This window comes from Aythya ferina (assembly GCF_964211825.1).
Source record: "Aythya ferina genome assembly, chromosome: 1".
In the NCBI taxonomy this organism is placed as follows: domain Eukaryota; kingdom Metazoa; phylum Chordata; class Aves; order Anseriformes; family Anatidae; genus Aythya; species Aythya ferina.
The window spans coordinates 142,703,293-142,723,324 of NC_140296.1; the positions used below are offsets into that span (position 1 = coordinate 142,703,293).

The following is a 20,032-nucleotide window of genomic DNA, read 5'->3' on the forward strand; positions in this document are numbered from 1 at the left end:
TTTATGCTGCCACGGATAATGCTATATAAAGTATCCAAGTACCTGAAATGAAAAACGACACTTTAAAAAGGATCACTTTAGTAATATTTTACTATTTGATTTGTTTGAAAGACAGTAAACACAAAATGAGTTCAGCTATTTCCCTGAGAGCATGGTCAGGAGTCAAACCTTAAAAGCTATGTTTACTGGCTGATTTTGCATGCTGTGGCAGTTCACAGGACTTGATTCTCAATTTTTGACATTGATTATCTTAATAATTAAATTACATTTGACTCTTCAACTTGCTGTACCAATTGCAGCAACATCCATTCTGGCATGCAGAAGTGAATTTGTTATGAACATGCAGCTCCCAGTTATCTGGGCCACTAAGATGACATGAGTACCTCACAGAGCTGAGGCACACACACTGGGCCGAGCCTGTTTGGTTCTTTCTAGGCCTCTAAGCCCAAGGCAGGACTGATGTACTTACTATTTTCAGGGCCTGCTCAGGTCAGAAAACAGTTCCAACTCTTCTTCCACAATCTCTAGTACATGGTATTAAATAAACACAGTGAACACAGTTTTGTGCACTGAGAACATTTGCAGGTGTCTGCGTAGGTCTTAATGGGGCCTGTGCTAACAAGTCTTGCTGGAGACACCCAGCTCCTGTTCATACACACCTCATTAAATGTGATCCACTCCCTAAATGCCTCTGGTTTGGGAGAGTCTACTACTATAATTCCAAAATGCTGGTAAAAGCCCCAGTAAAGTAAGAACTGTAGAGAATTCTGCATTCTATTAAGACATTGAGAGCAAATAACATATGTCCTGAGGACCGAATTCATTTTTCTATTGAATATAAATCTGAATTCACCATCTGGAATAGACCAATTACAGTACCATGCCAGCATGGGCAGTATATAAACGGAAAGTTCTCACTGATTAATCTAACTTCCCATTGAAGTCACATACCTGCCAGCAATGAACTAAGCTAAAGGGCTCACTGGGACATAATACTAACTTTACATGGAAAAAATCCAAAATAAATACTTACTTTTTGTTTTATTTACAAAAGGATTGTACACTTTTAGAGCTATTTTTAAAGGCTCCTTCAGAAAATGAAAAGTTAACCACAATATCCTCTCCACCCAATAGCCCTCAAGATAAACACCCCACAAATAGGACACTGTTCTTTGTAGTTCTAGCAATGGCAGGTGTCAGATGCACTTTTGAGACATTTTACTAACATCTTTTCCTCATCTATCTGCAGTTTTCTTTAATAGAAGACTAACTGGCAAAGGCTCTTTTCCCTCAAAATGCTTATTTAAATACAACCTTAAAATACCTCTTCCCTGTAAGTATTTCTGCCAATATATGGCAGAGAATGTTCCTTTCCTCATCCTCCTAATTTCCTCTAGGTGTCTAAAGAGAAGGCCTAGAGATATTTTAACACTGACTGCTGCTGTCAACAACTCAGTGAGGCCAAGCAGGATCTCGTGCTCCTACCCTGCTGCTAGTGAAAGTTATTTTATGGAAAGATACACTTTCAGAAACAGTTGCATCGCAGGATGCAACAAACATCTCAACAGTGTACTTTATCAATGCGTTTCAATCTTATGCTTGAGGGGATCACTCCTGAAAACAGAAGAAAGGTAATGTGCATGGTGATTTAATTGTTGAGCTTTCTGTCAAGTACATCAGCAAGGATGAAATAGATGTGATCACCTTTCAAAAAGTATAAATATCTTGGAATTACATAAAAATTCTCATGAACATAAATGGATAATTCTAAATATTCAACTTAACTCTGACACAAAGGAGTACTCTGATTAATCAACAGCACTTTTTATGTGTTCAATCCGTGCCACATTGCTACATTTTACTATGGAAAATACCCTAGGCTGTATTTGAACTACTCTTCTAGAGAAGTTACATCATTTACAACTCCATAATCCATTTAACTCTGTCATAGAAGCATCATTCTAAAACACTACTGTTAATGTTTTAATTCCACAGCATCTGCTTACTGAAAGACAAGGACAGGAAGACAGACAGAAAATCATCCTTCACTGTTAGTGCAGTTATTTCAGCTAAGTTTCAGTTATGGTATCTGGAAGCAAACTATGTGAATAACCTAAAAGCAGAGAGTAGAAAAACTCTCTTTTCAGGCACTTTTTATTATTAAAGGTGTTCTCATGTTTCAGAGAAAGTGAGATTTGGTTTTGCATTCTAGTGCTATATGAGAAACCTATTTGGAAGAAACCAGCAATGAATAGACATTATCAGTGATTATATAGAAATACAGCAAATCAGAGAATAGAACATAAGGATTTTCTACAGTAAAAAAAGAAAAACAAACAAACAAACAAACAACTGTGGCCTTCAGCTAAAATGACATCAAAATGTTTTGAATAACTATCATGAGTGTCAAAAACATCTTTTTGTTTTTAAATAATTTAAATTATGCACATTTTAGTTGAATAAATACATTTACCTCCCATAACAGCTGAAATAATGACAATCAATGTTAAGACATTAACTTTAATAAAATCTACCGAAGCCTTTTAACTTGTTAAAAGTTAATTCTTCCAGGAACTTCATGTCATGAGCAGAAAAGTAGTGCTTTTTACTATATATAAGGAAGAAGTGAAATGTTTTTCTAGCTTTGCAAGTTTGCCACAATACTCAGTGATTTATTTGTAATACTTTCAAACATTATAATGGATTGAAACCTACTATTTGTATTTTTTTAATTGTTTGCTTACCTAATATCTATATATCTATATATTAGGTAATAATAATATCTATATATTAGGTAAGCAAACATTATATTATATATATATATATATATATTATATTATATATATTATATATATATTAGGTATAGATATATAATATCTATATCTTTCAATAATATTCTGAAAGGTAATTTCTATTCTTTTTAAATTTTTTTTTATTTTTCCTAAATAAACATATACAAATCCAGGGTACATTCCTGACTAGCAAAAAATAATGAAGAAATTTTAAAAGGATTTTATGATCGTAAACTAACACATTTTCACAGTTACACCAACGAATACCAATGAACCTAGTTACAATAATCTAGAAGTATCAATATAAAATAAAAACAAATGCAAAATTAAGGTTTCTAGCTTGTAGAATTAAACCACAACTAAAATGGTCATTTAAATTAACTCACTCTATTTCTACTGCCAACAGGAAACTAGAAAGGAAAGGGTTGTTGTTGTTGTTTTTATTTAATGCATTTTAAAAAATAAACCAGAGAAGGTTTTGAGTGCATACTTTTCTCTTTTTGTTCCAGAGAATCTTAACAGCTCTTCATCTGCTATCTCCTCGGTCAATCCAAGTTATTTACCCATGTCAAGTTGTCTGTTAATAAAATCAAGTTTAAACACAGACCTTCATTTTCAACTTGAGCTTAAAATTTAAAATTGCTGCCTTTGACCTGGAGATTATCTTTGTGGGGTCTCTTTGCATTTCTTTCCTTATGTCAGTTAAATTTAATACCTAAAGATATTCTCTTTCCTGTAAGACTTGGATCGCTTATTGATGTTATGTTATGACTTTTATAGATGCTTTTGTTATGACTTTATAAATGTTACTTATGACTTTCACTGTTATATCTACAACACTACTGTGTTAAAGGAACTACTATTTCAGCTCTCACATAAACCTGAGAACAAACAGAAAAGCCATCTTAGAACATCAAAGGACATTTGCTGCGTAACTTGATTTCTGCAGATAGCTAAGGCCCTGTGCACCCATAGAGTTACTGAATATGGCTAAAGGAAAGCTACATGAGGGTAAAAAGTTCAAATAAATTCTGTCGCACTCCTGTATTATGAAATCTTTCTACCAGCTTTAGCCACAAAATTTCTGCATGCCTATTTCATAGCTCTTAGCTTTTTGCTATTTTAGCAGTAACAACCCAAAGATTTTTTGATGCATGACCGCCATCTTTTGGACTTCTCCTATCACTACAATTTTCCACGCCAGTGGATTGAAATGCTGTCTTCACTCAACACGTCACGCTTGTTTTTCAAGAATGTCCCGTCATGTATATATTCTACTTATTGCTCATTTGCTATTTAAATATGCAGTCATCTTACACAATATGGGAATTTATTAAGAATTTGTTAGCAGTTTTGAAAATATTATTCCTTTATCTTTGAATATGCTTCGTAAAGCATGAAAGCCTGTATTTCAGGTATAAGCACAGACTCACATGCAAGAGTTCCAGTACATGCTGATAGTAGTAGTAAAGCCACAGGAAGTTGTATACTTCCTTTCTTTGATCTCTTTTAGCTACGAGATCACTGAAAATAATTCCCCCTGGCTCAGGCATTGCAACTTCCACTTTAGCTGTGCCTTGGAAAAATTATTGACTATATGTTAGAGGAGCATATTGTACAAGTGTACATTCATCCACAGGTACATATATTCACTTACACATACTTTCTTTACCATCAAAGCTCTGGAAAGAGAACCCAAGTATGTAAGCAAAGAAACAATGTGCTCAAAACAAGCAGTATCGCATCATTATGGAATTGTATAACCTAAGCAAGAGGAAAAGAAATAATGCTGTTCATCTCTTGATCTATAGAAAGTCATAAAGTACAGAAAGTCATAAAGAACTGCCCATTTTACCTCTGTTTGCAGAATGGCAGCTCTTTGCTCTTTAGCTGTAAGAGACTCTTTCAGGACTTCAATATGCTGTTTGCTGTCAGAGAACTGATTTGTGAGGGTCTCCAGCTTTGTCTGCAAGGCTAGCAGCTCTGTGTCTTTGCGTGACAGCTCCTGTTTTACCTGACCGATCTGAAAAAGAAAGAAAAGATGGGTAAAGGAAAAAATAATGATCAATTTGTATCATTGCTTCAAAAATAGTGTTAAATTCACTTAAGTACCAACAAAAAGTATTATACCCTCAACTTGTCTCAAATAATTTTAAAGCCTTCAGTTATCTTGAATGGAGAGCCAGCAAAAAATTGTGTCATGAATAGATGGTACAAGGAGAAAGAGAGGAGAGCAATAACATTTTTTTAAGAGATGTTCTTTTTTGACAGAGTCAATCTATTCTTAGCCATCTTTCAAAGGACTGACCAAAACCAGTTACTTAGCAGGGATAAGATTTTAATGAAGATGAAGCAAAACTGTAACAGGAACGTACCCTTACCCTGCTGCATCAGAAAAGATGAGACAGGTACAGGTTTCTCTTCAGAAGCATGACATTTGCTTTCAAATGTCAAACCACTGAGCTTTTCTATCCTCAATCCAGACTCATATTTACAAAGTATGTAAAGATGCCTTTATTTTTCACACTCTTCAGGAAACTAGGATTTCTCTCGTCTAAGAAACACTTTTAAATTTAGGAAAGATGCTTAAAGCAGATGCAGATATACTTCAGAACAACATAACAATGATCAGAGGGCTGGAGCACCTCTTCCATGAATAAATGCTGAGAAAGCCTGGGCTGTTTAGCTTGGAGAAGGGAAGGCTCCAGGGAGACCTCATTGCAGCCTTTCAATACTCTAAGAAAAATGTAGGGAGATTTTTAACTAGGGCCTGCAGTGAGAATTTTAAAGTTAGAGAGGGAAGGTTTAGATTAGATATTGGGAAGAAATTCTTCCTTATCAGCGTAGTGAGGCACTGGCACAGGCTGCCCAGAGAAGCTGTGGCTGCCCCATCCCTGGAGGTGTTTAAGGCCAGGCTGGATGGGGCTTTGGGCAGGAAGGTATACCTGCCCATGGCAAAGGGGGATGATCTTCTGGGAACTTTCCAACCCAAACTATTCTGTGATTCTGTTAAAACCATTTTCAGAACCACATGATGCTGAGAGCAGTTTCCTATGTTTAATTTAGTGAATTAAATCAGTATGGAAATTCATATTTATTTTAACAAATGTAGGTTGGATTATCATTTAAAAATATAAACAGTATGAAATTTAACAGTAAAGCACTAAAATGAGATGAAATCTCATTTTCAGCACAATGATCATTCAGGACAATTTTGATGTAGACTTGGAGAGTTATGTGTTTTTAATTCAAGAGGACAGGGAACTCTGAAGGTAGATTTTGTCCAAGTTTATAACCAACTTTCTGGCTTGTGTTTGATACACCTCAGAATAAAATATGAATATATTACTCTTGCATATTATACAGTAGAGATGGGCATCTCTCTAAAAACTAAACAGTTTTCCCTTTTTTAGCTTGAAAATTCTGTGATACTAAAAAAAAAAACCATCCACCTCAAAATTGGGATTTCTGGGAATGTGTCAAGAACAAAATTAAATAGATATAAGCTATAAATTGTATTTCAAATCAAAATAAATGCAAATACTACTAGAAATTACTGAAAGGCTTGGGTAAATGTGAATTTATCTTGACAACAGTGTTTCAATAATGGACAGTTCTTTAACAAAGAGTAATCAAATAGCAACAAAAGATTTCATCAAGGACTCTTGTATTCCAGTACGAAATGGCACATGGAAGAAGGGGAGAGACAGAAGGAGGACATGTATCTCTTTAAAAAAAAAAAAAAAAAATCAAAAAACAACCCCACAAACTCTGTCTTTAAGATGGAATTATGTGAAGGAATATGAAGAATTTAGTTTAGAGAACTATTAGATAGTTGATTGTTCATTTAATTCAGATATTAATTGGTTGTTTTTTATACTTTTACTAAAAGCAAATATGTCCACAGAATGATTTCACCATCCATTTAAACAAGAGGATACAAAAGTATTGATGCTACCAGGACTACTTCTGCTGTCAGCTACTGACCAATACAACCAGTTATAACAACTTGTTATGTTTTCTGCAGTATCTAAGTAAAAAAGCCTCTTTAAAAACTTCAAATAACATTATTTTTTCAATTACTAGGTTTGCTAAAAATATAGCAAACCTTTCTCAACCCAGTTTGGTCTTTCTTTTTTAAAATAAATTCTCTTTGGAATAGGCCATTTTAGAAGAGATGCTAACCCTAAGTATTTGTGTTTTGATGAACTGTTCTCATCTGAACAGAACCACATTCATTTACATTAAAGTCCTGAAGTAGCACCCCAACATAATTATATTTAGAAATCCCTGTTTCGAAGAAGTAAGCCCACACTGCAAATGCATTAAAGTTCTTTTGGAAGAATGCAGTGCAAAGGAAGTTAAGGTAGTAATGGGTTCTCCCATCTCCTTGATGGGACATTATGAACACTCAGCAAATGCACTACCTTCACAGCAAAGGAAGAGCCTAAGTTCATGCTGCTAATATGAAAAAGTCAGTTTTAAAAAGTGTTCAGCATCCAATTTCTGCCATTTTCTTGTGAAAGAATGTTAAGAGGATTCAGCACATGATTTTGAAATGTTATAAATTATTTTTATTCCACTAGGGAAAGTGAATCTCTTTGAAAGTCTGGCCCCAGAATGGGTGCTGAATGCTTTTGAAAATCTGTTTCAATAGAGAAAAATAACTTACTGATTAAATGAATCATACCATTAAAAAACAAGCAATAGAACTAATATAAATGTTCAGTTGAAGAGTGATGTTATGGACACCAAAACCACGTGAATAAAATGCAGCTACAGGGCTGAGCAGGCTGTTAGTTCTATGGTTATATAAAGTTTTAAGGAAGGTAAGAGAAGAAAAGTTACCCCGAAAGCAAGAGAGCTAGAAAGCCCCAGTGCATGGCCACTGCACACAAAAAATAAATCTTACGGCAGAGACCTCGGCCTGGAGACCAGCCACTCTTTTTTTCAGGTCCTCCCCTTGAACCTCTTTGGCACTTAGCTCTTCCTTCAGTTGCTCGACCTGTCACGACATTGTTATGCTTTAAATGTTTATCATTTGCCATCTTCTAGTTAGCCTGTTTCAAACAAGTAACTAAAAGTGACAAAGAACTGAACAGAAGGATCAACACTGGTCACTCATTTTATCGTCTATTCTTCATTAAGTCTTCTCAAAACAGAATTTTATGTCTCTGTGATTTCACATAGGCTGCCAGACAAATATTTGGTTATGAAACAAAGATGTATAGTTATGGTTATGTTTATATATGTCAAATATAGGGCACTTCACCCAACAGTTTTGAAACTGGAATTCACCAGGAAATCAGGACAGGAAAAGGAAGGTTTTACAGTAAAAAGAAAAAAAAAGTTAATTATCAAGATACAGTCACATATGACTATACAATACAATATTGAAAGAAAACCCAATAAAGTTTTGTGCATTTAAAAACCAGAGCAGGATAGCAAGATATAAAGAATGGAGCTGGTTATGACTCATGAGCGAATAGTTACCAAAAGGGAACACATTTTCTGCAGGAAAAGTAATGAGCAGATGCAGTAGACAGAATAGACCCAGAAATTAATCAAGTTGCTGAACAGACAGATCTGTAAGAACACAGAGGGAGAAGAGAAGGAAAAATAAATTGTTGCTAATAAGGGAAGAAGAAAGGAAGGAAAGAATAAAAGAAATTAAAAAGAACAAGGAATTTTTTTTAAAAAAAAAAAGGATAGAAAGAAGAAAAGCATCTCCCCCATTCCTAATTTGGACGGGGGTATCCTTCAGTTCCTAGAAGCAAAACAGTAGGATAAAGGAGGAAAGTGTAAAAGAATAGATGTGGTTATCTTGAGGTAAATCAGTGAGCTGATGTGAGGGAACTGGAAGAAACATATACTTACTTAATGTTTCTTCTTTAGGGCAAGTAGTAATTTTCCAAGAAACTTTCTCCAGCATTCTTTATATAAGACAAGTAACTTAAAGCACAATAAATGCAGTAGGTCGGAACTGTTCAGGACATGGTAATTTTAAACCTCTGTTCCAGAGATTTGTGCAGTGCTTTTAAGGAGTATGCACAAGTTACTATGAAAAGCAGGGCTGCTGACAAGAAACCTAAATTTACCGTGCAAGGGAGCCTGAATCTTTATTAGAAGATGTTAGGGTTCCCTACCTAGAAGACTGAGAAACACTTCTTTGAGAGAAACAAAGAAGCAATTGATATTTATCTATAGTACAACTTTGGCTATACACTGACACTGCAGTGTTCATCTTTATGTCTGAGGACCAACATATCTCACTGTTGTATTTGTCCTGAGGCACAAATATTCCCAACTGCATAAATTAATAGTGGCATGACCACTGTTGTAGGATCTACTCATATTCTGACTCCACTACAAGAAGAGCATAATGGAAAGCTGTTACACTGACAGTTCATGTTCTTTTTAGCCTTTGCATAATAAAACATAATTTATTCAACAGGTCACAAAAAGAAACACACTTTTTTTTCTCTCTCAATAGACTACATTTGAGAAGACTATAGACAAAATAAAACTTGAAACTATAATGGATTATCAATAGTCTAAACATAACCACAAAATACTTCTGAAATAAAAGAACTATCATAATGCTATTTTGAAATTTGTCTTTAAAATTCTCTTAATTATTTTAAAGGTATTTTATTGGCTTAGGACAACATACAAATAAACTCTGACTATTTGCCAGCACTTGAATGGGAAACCTGATAACAGGTACTTTCCTTAAGATTTATTCTATCTGTTTCTTAAGGCTCATTTTGTCTTACTACTGTCACAGTTTTCTCAATACCTTATTTTTCATGAATTTGGAATGACTACGGTACACCTCCATTTGCTTCATTTCCTCTTCACGCTCCTCTGTACTCAGAGCTCCATTTGACTTCAACATCTGAATCTCTTCTTCCAAATCCCGGAGGCCACGCTCCATGGAAGAAATCTTTGAATCCTGAAAAGGATTAGAAGAAACAGATAGTGACATACAGCTAGATGATTTGATAATATATCTTAAAAGTAAAATATGAAATGATTTGTTGGACATGTACCCACCCTTGAAATCTTGTCCCTAAGTTTTTACAGAAACAAATCTACACCTCCTTGCATAACACCTGTCTGAGTGCTCAAATACTCATTTTTCATTTTTTTTTTTACACCTTTCAAGGCAAACAAGGATTTAGTACTGAGAGGAAACATGGCTAGGGGCTTGGACACACTATACCTAAAATAAATAAAGGACTACGAAAAAAGGTTGCCTTGTAAGGCTAAGCCAGCATAAAACAAAGAAATTTAATTCTAACTGAATGAGCAGCATAACATGGCTGCAAAAATGGGGAAAAAAAAAAAAGAAAAAAAGAGAGGGGGGGGGGAGAGAGAAGGAAAACAAAAGGTTTGTGTTAATAGTAATTTGTGTGCCGGGTCACAAATGGAGAACATAAAAAGCACTGTAAGCAAGGAAGACGTGCAGCAATCTTTTTTGTGTATATAAAGCAGTAAAGGATGTTCACGCATTCTGATTCATATACACAACATATAAAACATGTCCATCATTTAAAAATATACACCTGGAACAATGAGAAAGCCTATCTGCCATTATCTTCATGGTTCTACAGAATGAACAGAGGTTTTCAGTTTACCTGATTTACTGTTTCTTTAGAAGTCTTACATGTTAGGAACAGCAAAACCTGATTCATACAGCACACAGAGTTGCACACACATTTTCTATTACATGCATATGCCTTTATGAAATGCAATCCATTAGAGTAGCTTTTTTTTTTTTTAAGTCAGTGTCTTCAAAACATTTTGTCTTTCCTGAAATACAAGATTTCAAACTATCCCCCATTCTTATATAGACCAATCCTTCATTTTTTGTATGTGTGTGATAATCAAAGCATAGCTGAATAAAAGCTTAGAAGACCTTTTTTTTATTATTATTCATAAGATATGATTGTTCTAAAGGACCATTTTGAAGATTTAGTCTGATTCCCTGCTTAATTTTTGATGCTCAAGTTAAAATTGGAAAAGCAGACTTTTGCTACAAAAAATTACAGAGGTATCGAGGTAAAGTTCTACACTGTAATTTATAACAGTATCTTAATTTCAGCCCTCATATAATTTCCAAGAAATACCTGTGTTTCTCTTTTGATAATAAGACTGCTTATTGTTACCAGATGGTAAATTAGTTCTCATTGCTCTGAACCATAAAAAAGACTAATAAAAGAATGACAGTAAAAGAAAGGCTTTGAAAGCACAAAGATGGGAAATGACTACAGAAAACACTGAGATGGAATGGACTGAGTTGGAAGGGAAAAAAGGAAGGAAACCAAAATAATAAGGTTCAGACAAAGAAGGAGGGAGAAAGAGAGGAAAATTCATCCAGAAAAGCTGCATTTAAGATGGCATACAGACATCTTTCTAATTGTAAGACCCATTCTTTAAGTGGATTTTGAGGTTGCAAATTGCTAACATTATTAACACATGGAAGGTGAAGCAATGACATTTCAAAGGTTGATAGTGTAAAAAGGAAGTAAACCACATCATCACAAAGAACCACTAGTACATCACACTCATCTTTGCAATACAATGGACTATTAGTTAACTGAAAGAAATCTCTATATGCTGTTGTAGGCAGGCAGTAAGCAGTTTTCATTGTGTTGTGAAGCAGTTATGTGTCTTCCCTGATCAGTAATATAAAATAAAATAATAAAAAATAAATATATTTCTTTTAAATTAAATTATTGAATTAAATTCTCTAAGAAGACTTGCAAAATAGTATGGTATTTGATACAGTCGCTTTTCCTATGAGAATCTGTTTTACAAAGCATATGCTCTCCTACTGGCTATATGCAACCATTTACCTTCATCTCAATAACAGTTTGCAGAGCCTTTGTCTTGGCTGAGTCAGGAGCATTTTCAAATCGTCGATGTATCTCCTGTGTCAGCAGAAAACAAAGCAAGAGTTAGCCTAAAGGCATTTTGAGCCATTTATCAAATAAAAACAAAATTACTACAGCTTTCTCTTTCTAATTCACGGCATAATTCAACACCGCTCTCTGATGTTACCAGTTCCTTTATTTTGTTTTATGATCTCTCATATGAGAGAAAGGATACACAAATGTTCATTCAACAGAATCACCATCTCAGTTGAAAAGGCACAATACTTACCATGTACTTACTCAAAATAAACTGCTAAAATGACAGATGAATCCACTAAAAGAAAACTATAATCTACCTGGCAAGCTAATCTAAACGGATACTATTTTCACATGGAAGTGTCTACATCATTTATTTGACTAGATGCTTACTGAAAACAATAATGCTGTAGTTCCTGTTTCAGCAAGCTATAGGGTGCAGCTGTGTTGATAAACCTTTTTCAAATTTTTTACTCCAGAGTAGCAATGCTTAATGATGTAGGATGAAAATCTTTCTCCACTGGGGTTAGAATTCAGCCAAAAGTACATGACTGGCTATCACATTGCTCTAAAGATTGGAGTTTGCAAACAGGAGGATACAAATGTCCATGTGATATTTCTGTTGATACCAATTCACAGAAGCAGCATGCTTCAGAGAGCTCTCTATGAAATAAAATGACAGAAAGCAGAAATAGCTTGTTCTCCCATATGCAGTAGGTAGATGTTTCAAACCAACAAATGGAAATACAAGAGAAACATATTCCACTTTTTCATTATTTGTGTTAAAATAATATTGTCCTTACAACAAACACTAATATTAAATGTAGGCATGTGAATACGTTTAGGATGTTAATATTATATGACATGAAAGTACTTTGGTGCCCAAAGGCACCAAAGGTTATGAACTGTGATACCAGTTAACCTAACAATCTGAGTACACACGCATAGTTTAGCCACCAGTCCCCTGAAACCCCTGGAACACAAATCCAAAAAGCCATCCACAAGCCTGTATTTTCAATACAGATGGTGAATGAAGAGAACATACATGTATTATATGGTAGTCATACATGCAACTTGCTCCATACGATCAATTACTTGAATGAGAAAAGTAGAGTTGTATAGTGTTTTAAAAACACTGAAAACATTACCTATTTTTAAGTTTCCAGAGTGGACACAGTAACTCTATTCATGCATTCACCAAACAGCATATTGTTGGAAAAGCATCCAGATATTTTACTTCTCTTGAATGGCAGTTCTGTAGTCTTTGATGAACTCTCAATGCATTTACTACCTATTTGGTTGAAGTGAACAGCACGGCTTGGAATGATCTATTGTGTAAGAATACACAAACATTTGAATGAGAGTGACTTCTAACTATTCTTCAGCAGGGACTCACATATCCCACATCCTCCACACCCTCCTTAGATTCTCAAAGTCTTTTCCTGTGATTCTCAGATTGAGAGGAACCAACAAAGTAAGACGCATGGTGGCCTTTTTGTAAAGGCACATGTAGCACACTGAGTGAGGTGGTATTTGAGAACACTCTTTGTAACACACACCCTATGTGCTGTAACACCAAATTATTCTGTAATCTTTGCTTGACTATGAGAGCATCAACTGAAAATACACACATAAAACAATGCCTCTCAAAGAATGACACAGCTTCTCTTCTGTGTCAAAGAATGACACAGCTTCTCTTTTCAGAGAGAAAACTAGTAAAAACTGTCCACAGCTGAAGACACCCCAGTCACATGTTGTGGACATTCTCAAATTCACGTCCACTTTAAAAAAAAAAAAAAAAAAAAAAAAGGCTATGGGGGAGGAGAAGAAAAGAGGGTTTGAGTAACACAAAATACATGTATGGGCAAAAGGGAATCATTTTGAAAATGATTCTTCACCATTTTAAGCTTTGATAAATCAAAAAGGTGAAAAGTATACTATTCAGAATAGCATGAACTTTCACTAAATGCAGAAAGTTATGTCCCCAGCTGTTCCTGTCACGTCAGCTGTACAAGCATCCAAAGACTGTTATTGTAGAAGAAAATGAAAAAGCTTGATAATAGAAAAGAAAAACAAACAAATTCCTGTGAACTTTTGGAAACTGAGAAAATGAAAGATAAAGAGGTCAAAAACGAATATGTCAGAAATCTATTTTGAATAATATATTGTTTTTATTTTAGTGGTGCATTTATGTACTAGATCATTTCCAGTTGTGCAGAGACATGGTCTCTGACCTTAGACCATACAAGCAACCTACTACGGAAATGCAGTAGATGAAACACCCAGTATGAAAACAGCATGTCATTAAAGGGATGCTGGCACAACAGCGTCTGCTTTTGACATTGCACAGCATTTTCCCAAATAGAAAATTATTTTAGGCTTTTTCTTTAGAAAGGCTGTCTCTCCACTGTCTGAAACGATGCTTTGCACAACAGCAAACGATGTGTCCTACTTCTATCATCTTAAATAGCTTCACTGTAATTTAGGTGAATTATAACCTGCAGAAAAACAACACCTCCCACCTCTCAAGTGCATAGTAAGGACTTGATTTTGGCAACCTGCCTATGATTCTGACAAGACTGAAAATAGGGCCACAGTCACACCGAACCTCCCTATAACACAAATTTAAGTACGGCTGCTAGAAGAACATCATGCAAAAACATCCTTCTTAACATTGAAATATAAGTTATGCACTTATCCTTGTGGCAGAAAGGAGAAAGCTTAGTATCTCTCCGACATATTCAGATTATATTGTGGACAAATGCCACATAGAAGCTTGAAAATTAGTACTTTCATCATCAAAACAGGACACTGCACAATAATTAAAGTGCAGGGCCACATGTAGGTATCAGGGTCAAAAAAATACAAAACTAATCCTTTTTTCTTGTGACTTATCCATTCTGATCAAGTAATAAAACATCCTTCATTTCTTCTATCTTCATGCAGAAAGAACTTTCATATCTAACTGATACTGTTCCATAACAGATTGGTAAGATTCAACATCGTCCATCCTTTGAATCAAACTTAAATTATAATAAGGGATGAATTTTCACTTCAGCATTTCATCACTACCAATTTCTAATTAAGAATAGTTATTTTCCTTTTCTTCGAACAAGATATAAACTAAATGTTTGTGTCTTATTACCTTGCATCTGCCAACTAGGTCTGCAAGGTAGTACTGTATCCCTGTGAGAAATAATACCATAACTTTCTATCTAGCATAATTACATAGAACAGCTGATCAAACGTACTAAGAACATTAAATATGTAAAGGATATCTGTGATAATGTAATTTTAATGCACCCCAAAATATCTGAAGGATGTCATATTTTAAATGTATTTAGTTTGTTGCTTTTTTTTTCCTGACCAAGAAGTGCAAAAACAATTGGAAATTACAGATTATAGTTCAGAATTGAGGGAGTCCTCAATACTGAGCAGTATCAGCACTACATCTAGAAAATATTAGCAACTTATAACACATGCACATGATGATGAAGGGAGGAATTTATTCAGAACCTTTTCTTCCTAAATATCCTGGCCATATCATTCATTGCTACTCCCCCAGTTACTCCCACATGTGATTTTGCAAGGAATTTCTCAGAAACATGAAAGTGCACTTTAAGTGATGACATTTTCAGGGAAGTAGGCTTCATGCTTAAAAATACAGCAACTTATCTTTCAGTATTACCATGAGATAAGCACTTTCCAAATGCAGAAGAGGACACGCCTTCTATTTCCTGCAGAACCCACCTATAATCAGGCAGCATATATCACATGGAGAATGAAGGAGAAAAATATTTGAAGGTGCTCTTCCATGCATTAATTTGTTTTTAGTAAAAAATTGCTAAAAATGATACAATGTGCAATTCAAAACACCACAGGAAAAAAAAATAACTAGCCTAGCCATGCCTTTATATGGTCAAATACGATGTTCTGTGTAGCATGATCTTTGCATCATTCAGCAGACTGGGTAGTTATCTAATGTTTGTTTTTATTCTCCAACATGTAGTCCAGGCCTTACTCAGAGAACATTACACTTGTACTTAAAGTTTATTTTCCCAGATGGCTTCTGTCAATCTTTCACGTTTAAATTTTTGAAAGAATTTAGCACCCTGGTTTCTATTATAATGAAATGCAAATATTATAAACCAAAAGAAAATTTCAGGAATGTAGTTCAGTGTCAGCATAAACTATCATTGTTACTTTTAGAAGCTATTTAATGTACCAAATGGATCTATAATTGTGTAGAAGCGCAAATTGTACCTGACTAACCTGATTTTCCTCTACAATGAGATGACTGGCCTCGTGGACAAGCAGTGAACAGTGGGTATGGCATATACTGAATTACTGGGGCCTTTGACATTGCCTCCAAACATCCTTGTAGCCAAATTGGTGACATACAGACTGGATAAGTGGTTTATAAGGTAGGCAGAAAATTAGCTGGACTGTCAGGCTCAAACTGCGTTTGGTGGACAGCAATATAACGTCCAGTGGGCAGCTGCTTACTACTGCCAATCCTTGGAGCTTGATACTGTGGCTGATACTGTACGGTGCTTTTATTAACAATCCAGGTTATGGGATAGGTTGCACTCTCTGCAGGTTTCCAGAGTATATCTAATTTGGGGAAGACACGACTAGTGTGGTCTTGCTGGAAGGAAGAATAGAAAAAAAGACAACTGTATTCTCCTGGGCTTTATTAGCAACAGTATAAATACCACGATGAGGGAAGCAGTTATTTCACTCTATCTGGCTCTTGTGAGACCACTCCTGGAGTATCGGGCCCGCCCAACTTTGGCCTCCCCAGCATTAGGAAGACATTGAAAAGCTGAACAGAGTCCAACAGATCAATATGGATAGGACCTGGAACATACGATGTAAGAGAGGATGAGAGAACTGGGTTGGTTCAGCTGAAAAGAAAAGGCTTGGGGGGTGAATCTTGTTGATGTCTAGAGCTATCTAACCAGACACTGCAGGGATGATGATGACAAACTCTTTACAGAAGTGCACAGTGGAAGGATGAGAGTCAACAGCAAAAGATGTAAATTTTGACTTACAATATCACAGAATCACAGAATTAGGTTGGAAAAGACCTTTAAGATCATCAAGTCCAACTCTTAATCTAGCACTGCCAAGTCTAACCACTAAAGTGTGTCCCTAGCATGCTGGAATAGGACTCAGAGCTGTTGCAGAATCCCCATCACTGGAGAGTCCCAAACTGAGCAGGAGGTTGCATGAAATGACTATTCTGCAGAATCCAATTATCTCTACTAATTGGGAGCAGAAAGCAACTGAGTATCACAATTGTTTAGTTTCAGGTTTCCTACGTGTATTTTTTAAGAAGTGCTCAAGCCCAGTAATTTGATCTATATTTCAACAACACATAAAACTGGACTGAAAAAAAGAATGTGCAGTAAGAGTCCTCTATAATTTATCTCATTAGTATTAGAGTTTTGCTACTGAAAAAATACAGTTGTAGAAGTTTGGAACCAATAATCATAGTAGTTTCTTCAGAAATTACTTCTGTATGTCTCATTTCCTGTATTTGTGAACACAATCAATGTAATTCCCTGAACAATAAATTATTCATATTAGTAATGAGCATAACTTTGAATCATGTGCTGGAAATTCAACACAAATCAATAAGGGAGGGCGACAGTTGCTTTGAAGCTCATATACTCCTAGCTAAAGAAATTCATCTTGATGTTTTGCAATTTGATGAATACATTCAGCCAGTGATTTCAAAATCCAACCAAGAACTAAAATACCAGCACACACAAAATTCCTTTACAAAGGTATCACTTAAAGTGATAACTAGCACACAGTTTCTAGTTCATCTCAATGTTCAAATCAGCAGAAAACAAACGCAAAATCCTCCAAAACTTCAGCAGTAGATTAAAAGCAGGAGACAAAGATGAGAGAGACCAATTCAGACCATCTTACTAGTTTTAAGTAGTAAATCATTGTGTTGAAGTCTTGGCTACAGGAGTATAAATTCAAAAGCTAAAGAAAAGTTGATTAAAAATTAAAATACTGTTAATTTATAACTTTATTTAATAGATGTGCTATTCAATCTTTTCTTCTCTCCTATTTAAAGAGCAATAAACCTATGTTTTCTACTTGTTTCTTAAATTAGCTTCCAAATTGTTAATTGTATTTTCAAATTTTACTTTTATACTTTCCTGTACTGAGAAGTTTCACACTTACAGAAACGAAGTTCCACAAACATCAGCTCTGCTGAAGAAAAGTGTAGGATAACATTAGCACTTCCAAAGAAAGTATGCCTGAAGCTGTCTTTTGTAAACAAAGACAGTCATGTAAAATATACTGACAAGCAAAATCTTTGAATATAAGGAGATATCAACAGGCTTTAAAGCTTAATTATTTTACTTATAAACCTCAGACTGGTTTCTGCCTCTATAATTGTTTCAGATGGTTTTAAAAATGTCACCTAAGGGAATCAGAGGTGCTAAAGTGAACTATTAGTCAGAAATTTTGCTTTGTCTAAATAAAAAAAAAAGACATACCTATTTGAAGCTTCAGTAGCTCATTCATATAGCAATAATTTATTTGAAATAAGTGTATAACACAGTAAATAAAAAAATGTAAATTCATAATTTTAGGCCTGTATGCTGAAAAAAAATGTATGAATAAGCACATTGAAATTTTTGTAGATTATTTCATGTTGATGAGATCACAACTATTACACAGAGAAAAAAGCTTCATGGATAGCTGTAGTTCTGCTTTTTTCTATTCACTTAATTACTGCCGATTATTAAATAATTAACTAAACTCCACAAAAATCAGAGATTTTCTATATAAGAATTGGAAGGTGTTTATGATTTCTTTGTAGTCTGGAAAGACATGAAAGAAAGAAATAATTTTTCACCCTAATTTTTCAACCTATTTTTTGGGGTTGGAAACTAGTTCTGCGAAGAAATGTCATGCAACCAACCCCTAAACCAAGGAAGGATGAAAATAATTACTTTAAAAATATTTAGCCATCATTCTTTTATTAAGGCCACATAACACATTCCAAACTATAACAGGATCAAATAAAAGCATGCATAATTTGTTCTTTGCACATTTTGCTCTCACGTTGCAATAGCCCAAATTCTCAACTTTTGTTCTACAAAATTTCAATATGCTTGAAAACTAAAGAAATCCAGTGATTCTATCCAACACAGGAACTATTTAAATTATCTTGATTTAAATAATTTCTCCCTGCTATCCTTGGCTAGAAGAATGAAAAAGCAGCAGAACAAAGCAGAAACTTCATTTTTTAAGCCATTAGAAAGGTGTTCTGTACTACAATGGCATGAAAGTTCCAGCTTGTGAACCAGGCTATATACTACTGCTAACCTCTCTCTAGAAGTGTGTCTTATTTATGTTGCAAAATCTTGGAATAGGACAAAAGCGTTCTTTGAGATAACTCTAATTGCTCTAATTAAAATTGCTAAATCCTTCTCTAAGCCTGGAGCAGAAAAGGGTAAGAATTTTAACACATGCATGGAAAAAGAACTTCTTTGCACAACTTGTCACAGTTAATTAAAATCTGCTCAGATAAGGCAAACAACCTTTCTTTTCACAGGGCATTTTAAAATGGCAAAATCACTGTTCAGCAGTCCTCAGATGGTATATTCACACAGCACAGCCTACCTACCCTTCTCACTGAGCTCTGTGCTCCTCCTGTTTAGCTGTCACTGCATCAAATTAGATAATTTAAAGCTAAGCCAGCTACATCTGTATTATAGCCTAGTAGGTCTGCTCTCTGCTGTGCCAGAAATATACTCTAAGTGGAGACACTGGAATGAAGGCTCACAGAAATGCTGTGTTACTTCCTATAATAAAGTAAGCACTGTTTGATTTGAGAAAGCTACAAATACGGATCAGTCCTTGTAATAACGCCACACTAGGTTACCATAAAATAGTTCACAAAGTGGATGTTGTGGGGTTGCCATTTCAATGCACTCTGAAGATGAAAACAAATAATAGCTTTTTCTGCCATAACCTCTATCCTTAAGCCCATTTTAAATGTCTACCCCTATGAATGATCCATTTCAGCAACTACCTTACATACAAAACCACCCTTTACCTGTTAAATACTGTATTCCTAACTCCTTAATTTAGTTTTGCACTTGGAAGTATTAAAAATGCATCATTTGAATGGACCCAATTATTTTAAAAAATCAAAATATCACTCAACTAAACCTGCAATTTACTAACAAACAGTTTTTGTGATGCAAAATGCAAAGCTACTGCTGCTTACTCTTTCCTTGTTCCATACCACGCTATTATGCAAACCTTGAATCTAGAACTGACCCAGGA

At 34.9% G+C, this 20,032-nt stretch overlaps 1 protein-coding gene across 16 annotated transcripts in view; it reads right to left on the reverse strand.

The window, feature by feature from the left end:
- ERC1 (ELKS/RAB6-interacting/CAST family member 1) overlaps positions 1-20,032 on the reverse strand; it is a 302,320-nt gene that overhangs the window by 211,449 nt on the left and 70,839 nt on the right. For 13 of the 16 annotated variants that reach the window (XM_084511007.1, XM_084511005.1, XM_084511010.1 and 10 more), the window contains 4 exons: positions 11,654-11,728; positions 9,592-9,747; positions 7,714-7,797; positions 4,648-4,815 (listed from right to left, as the gene is read on the reverse strand). In XM_084511007.1, the coding sequence (XP_084367133.1) occupies positions 4,648-4,815; positions 7,714-7,797; positions 9,592-9,747; positions 11,654-11,728 (483 nt within the window). The remainder of the gene's footprint in view (positions 1-4,647; positions 4,816-7,713; positions 7,798-9,591; positions 9,748-11,653; positions 11,729-20,032) is intronic. The other 3 variants (XM_084511011.1, XM_084511009.1, XM_084511003.1) reach the window with 1 other exon arrangement.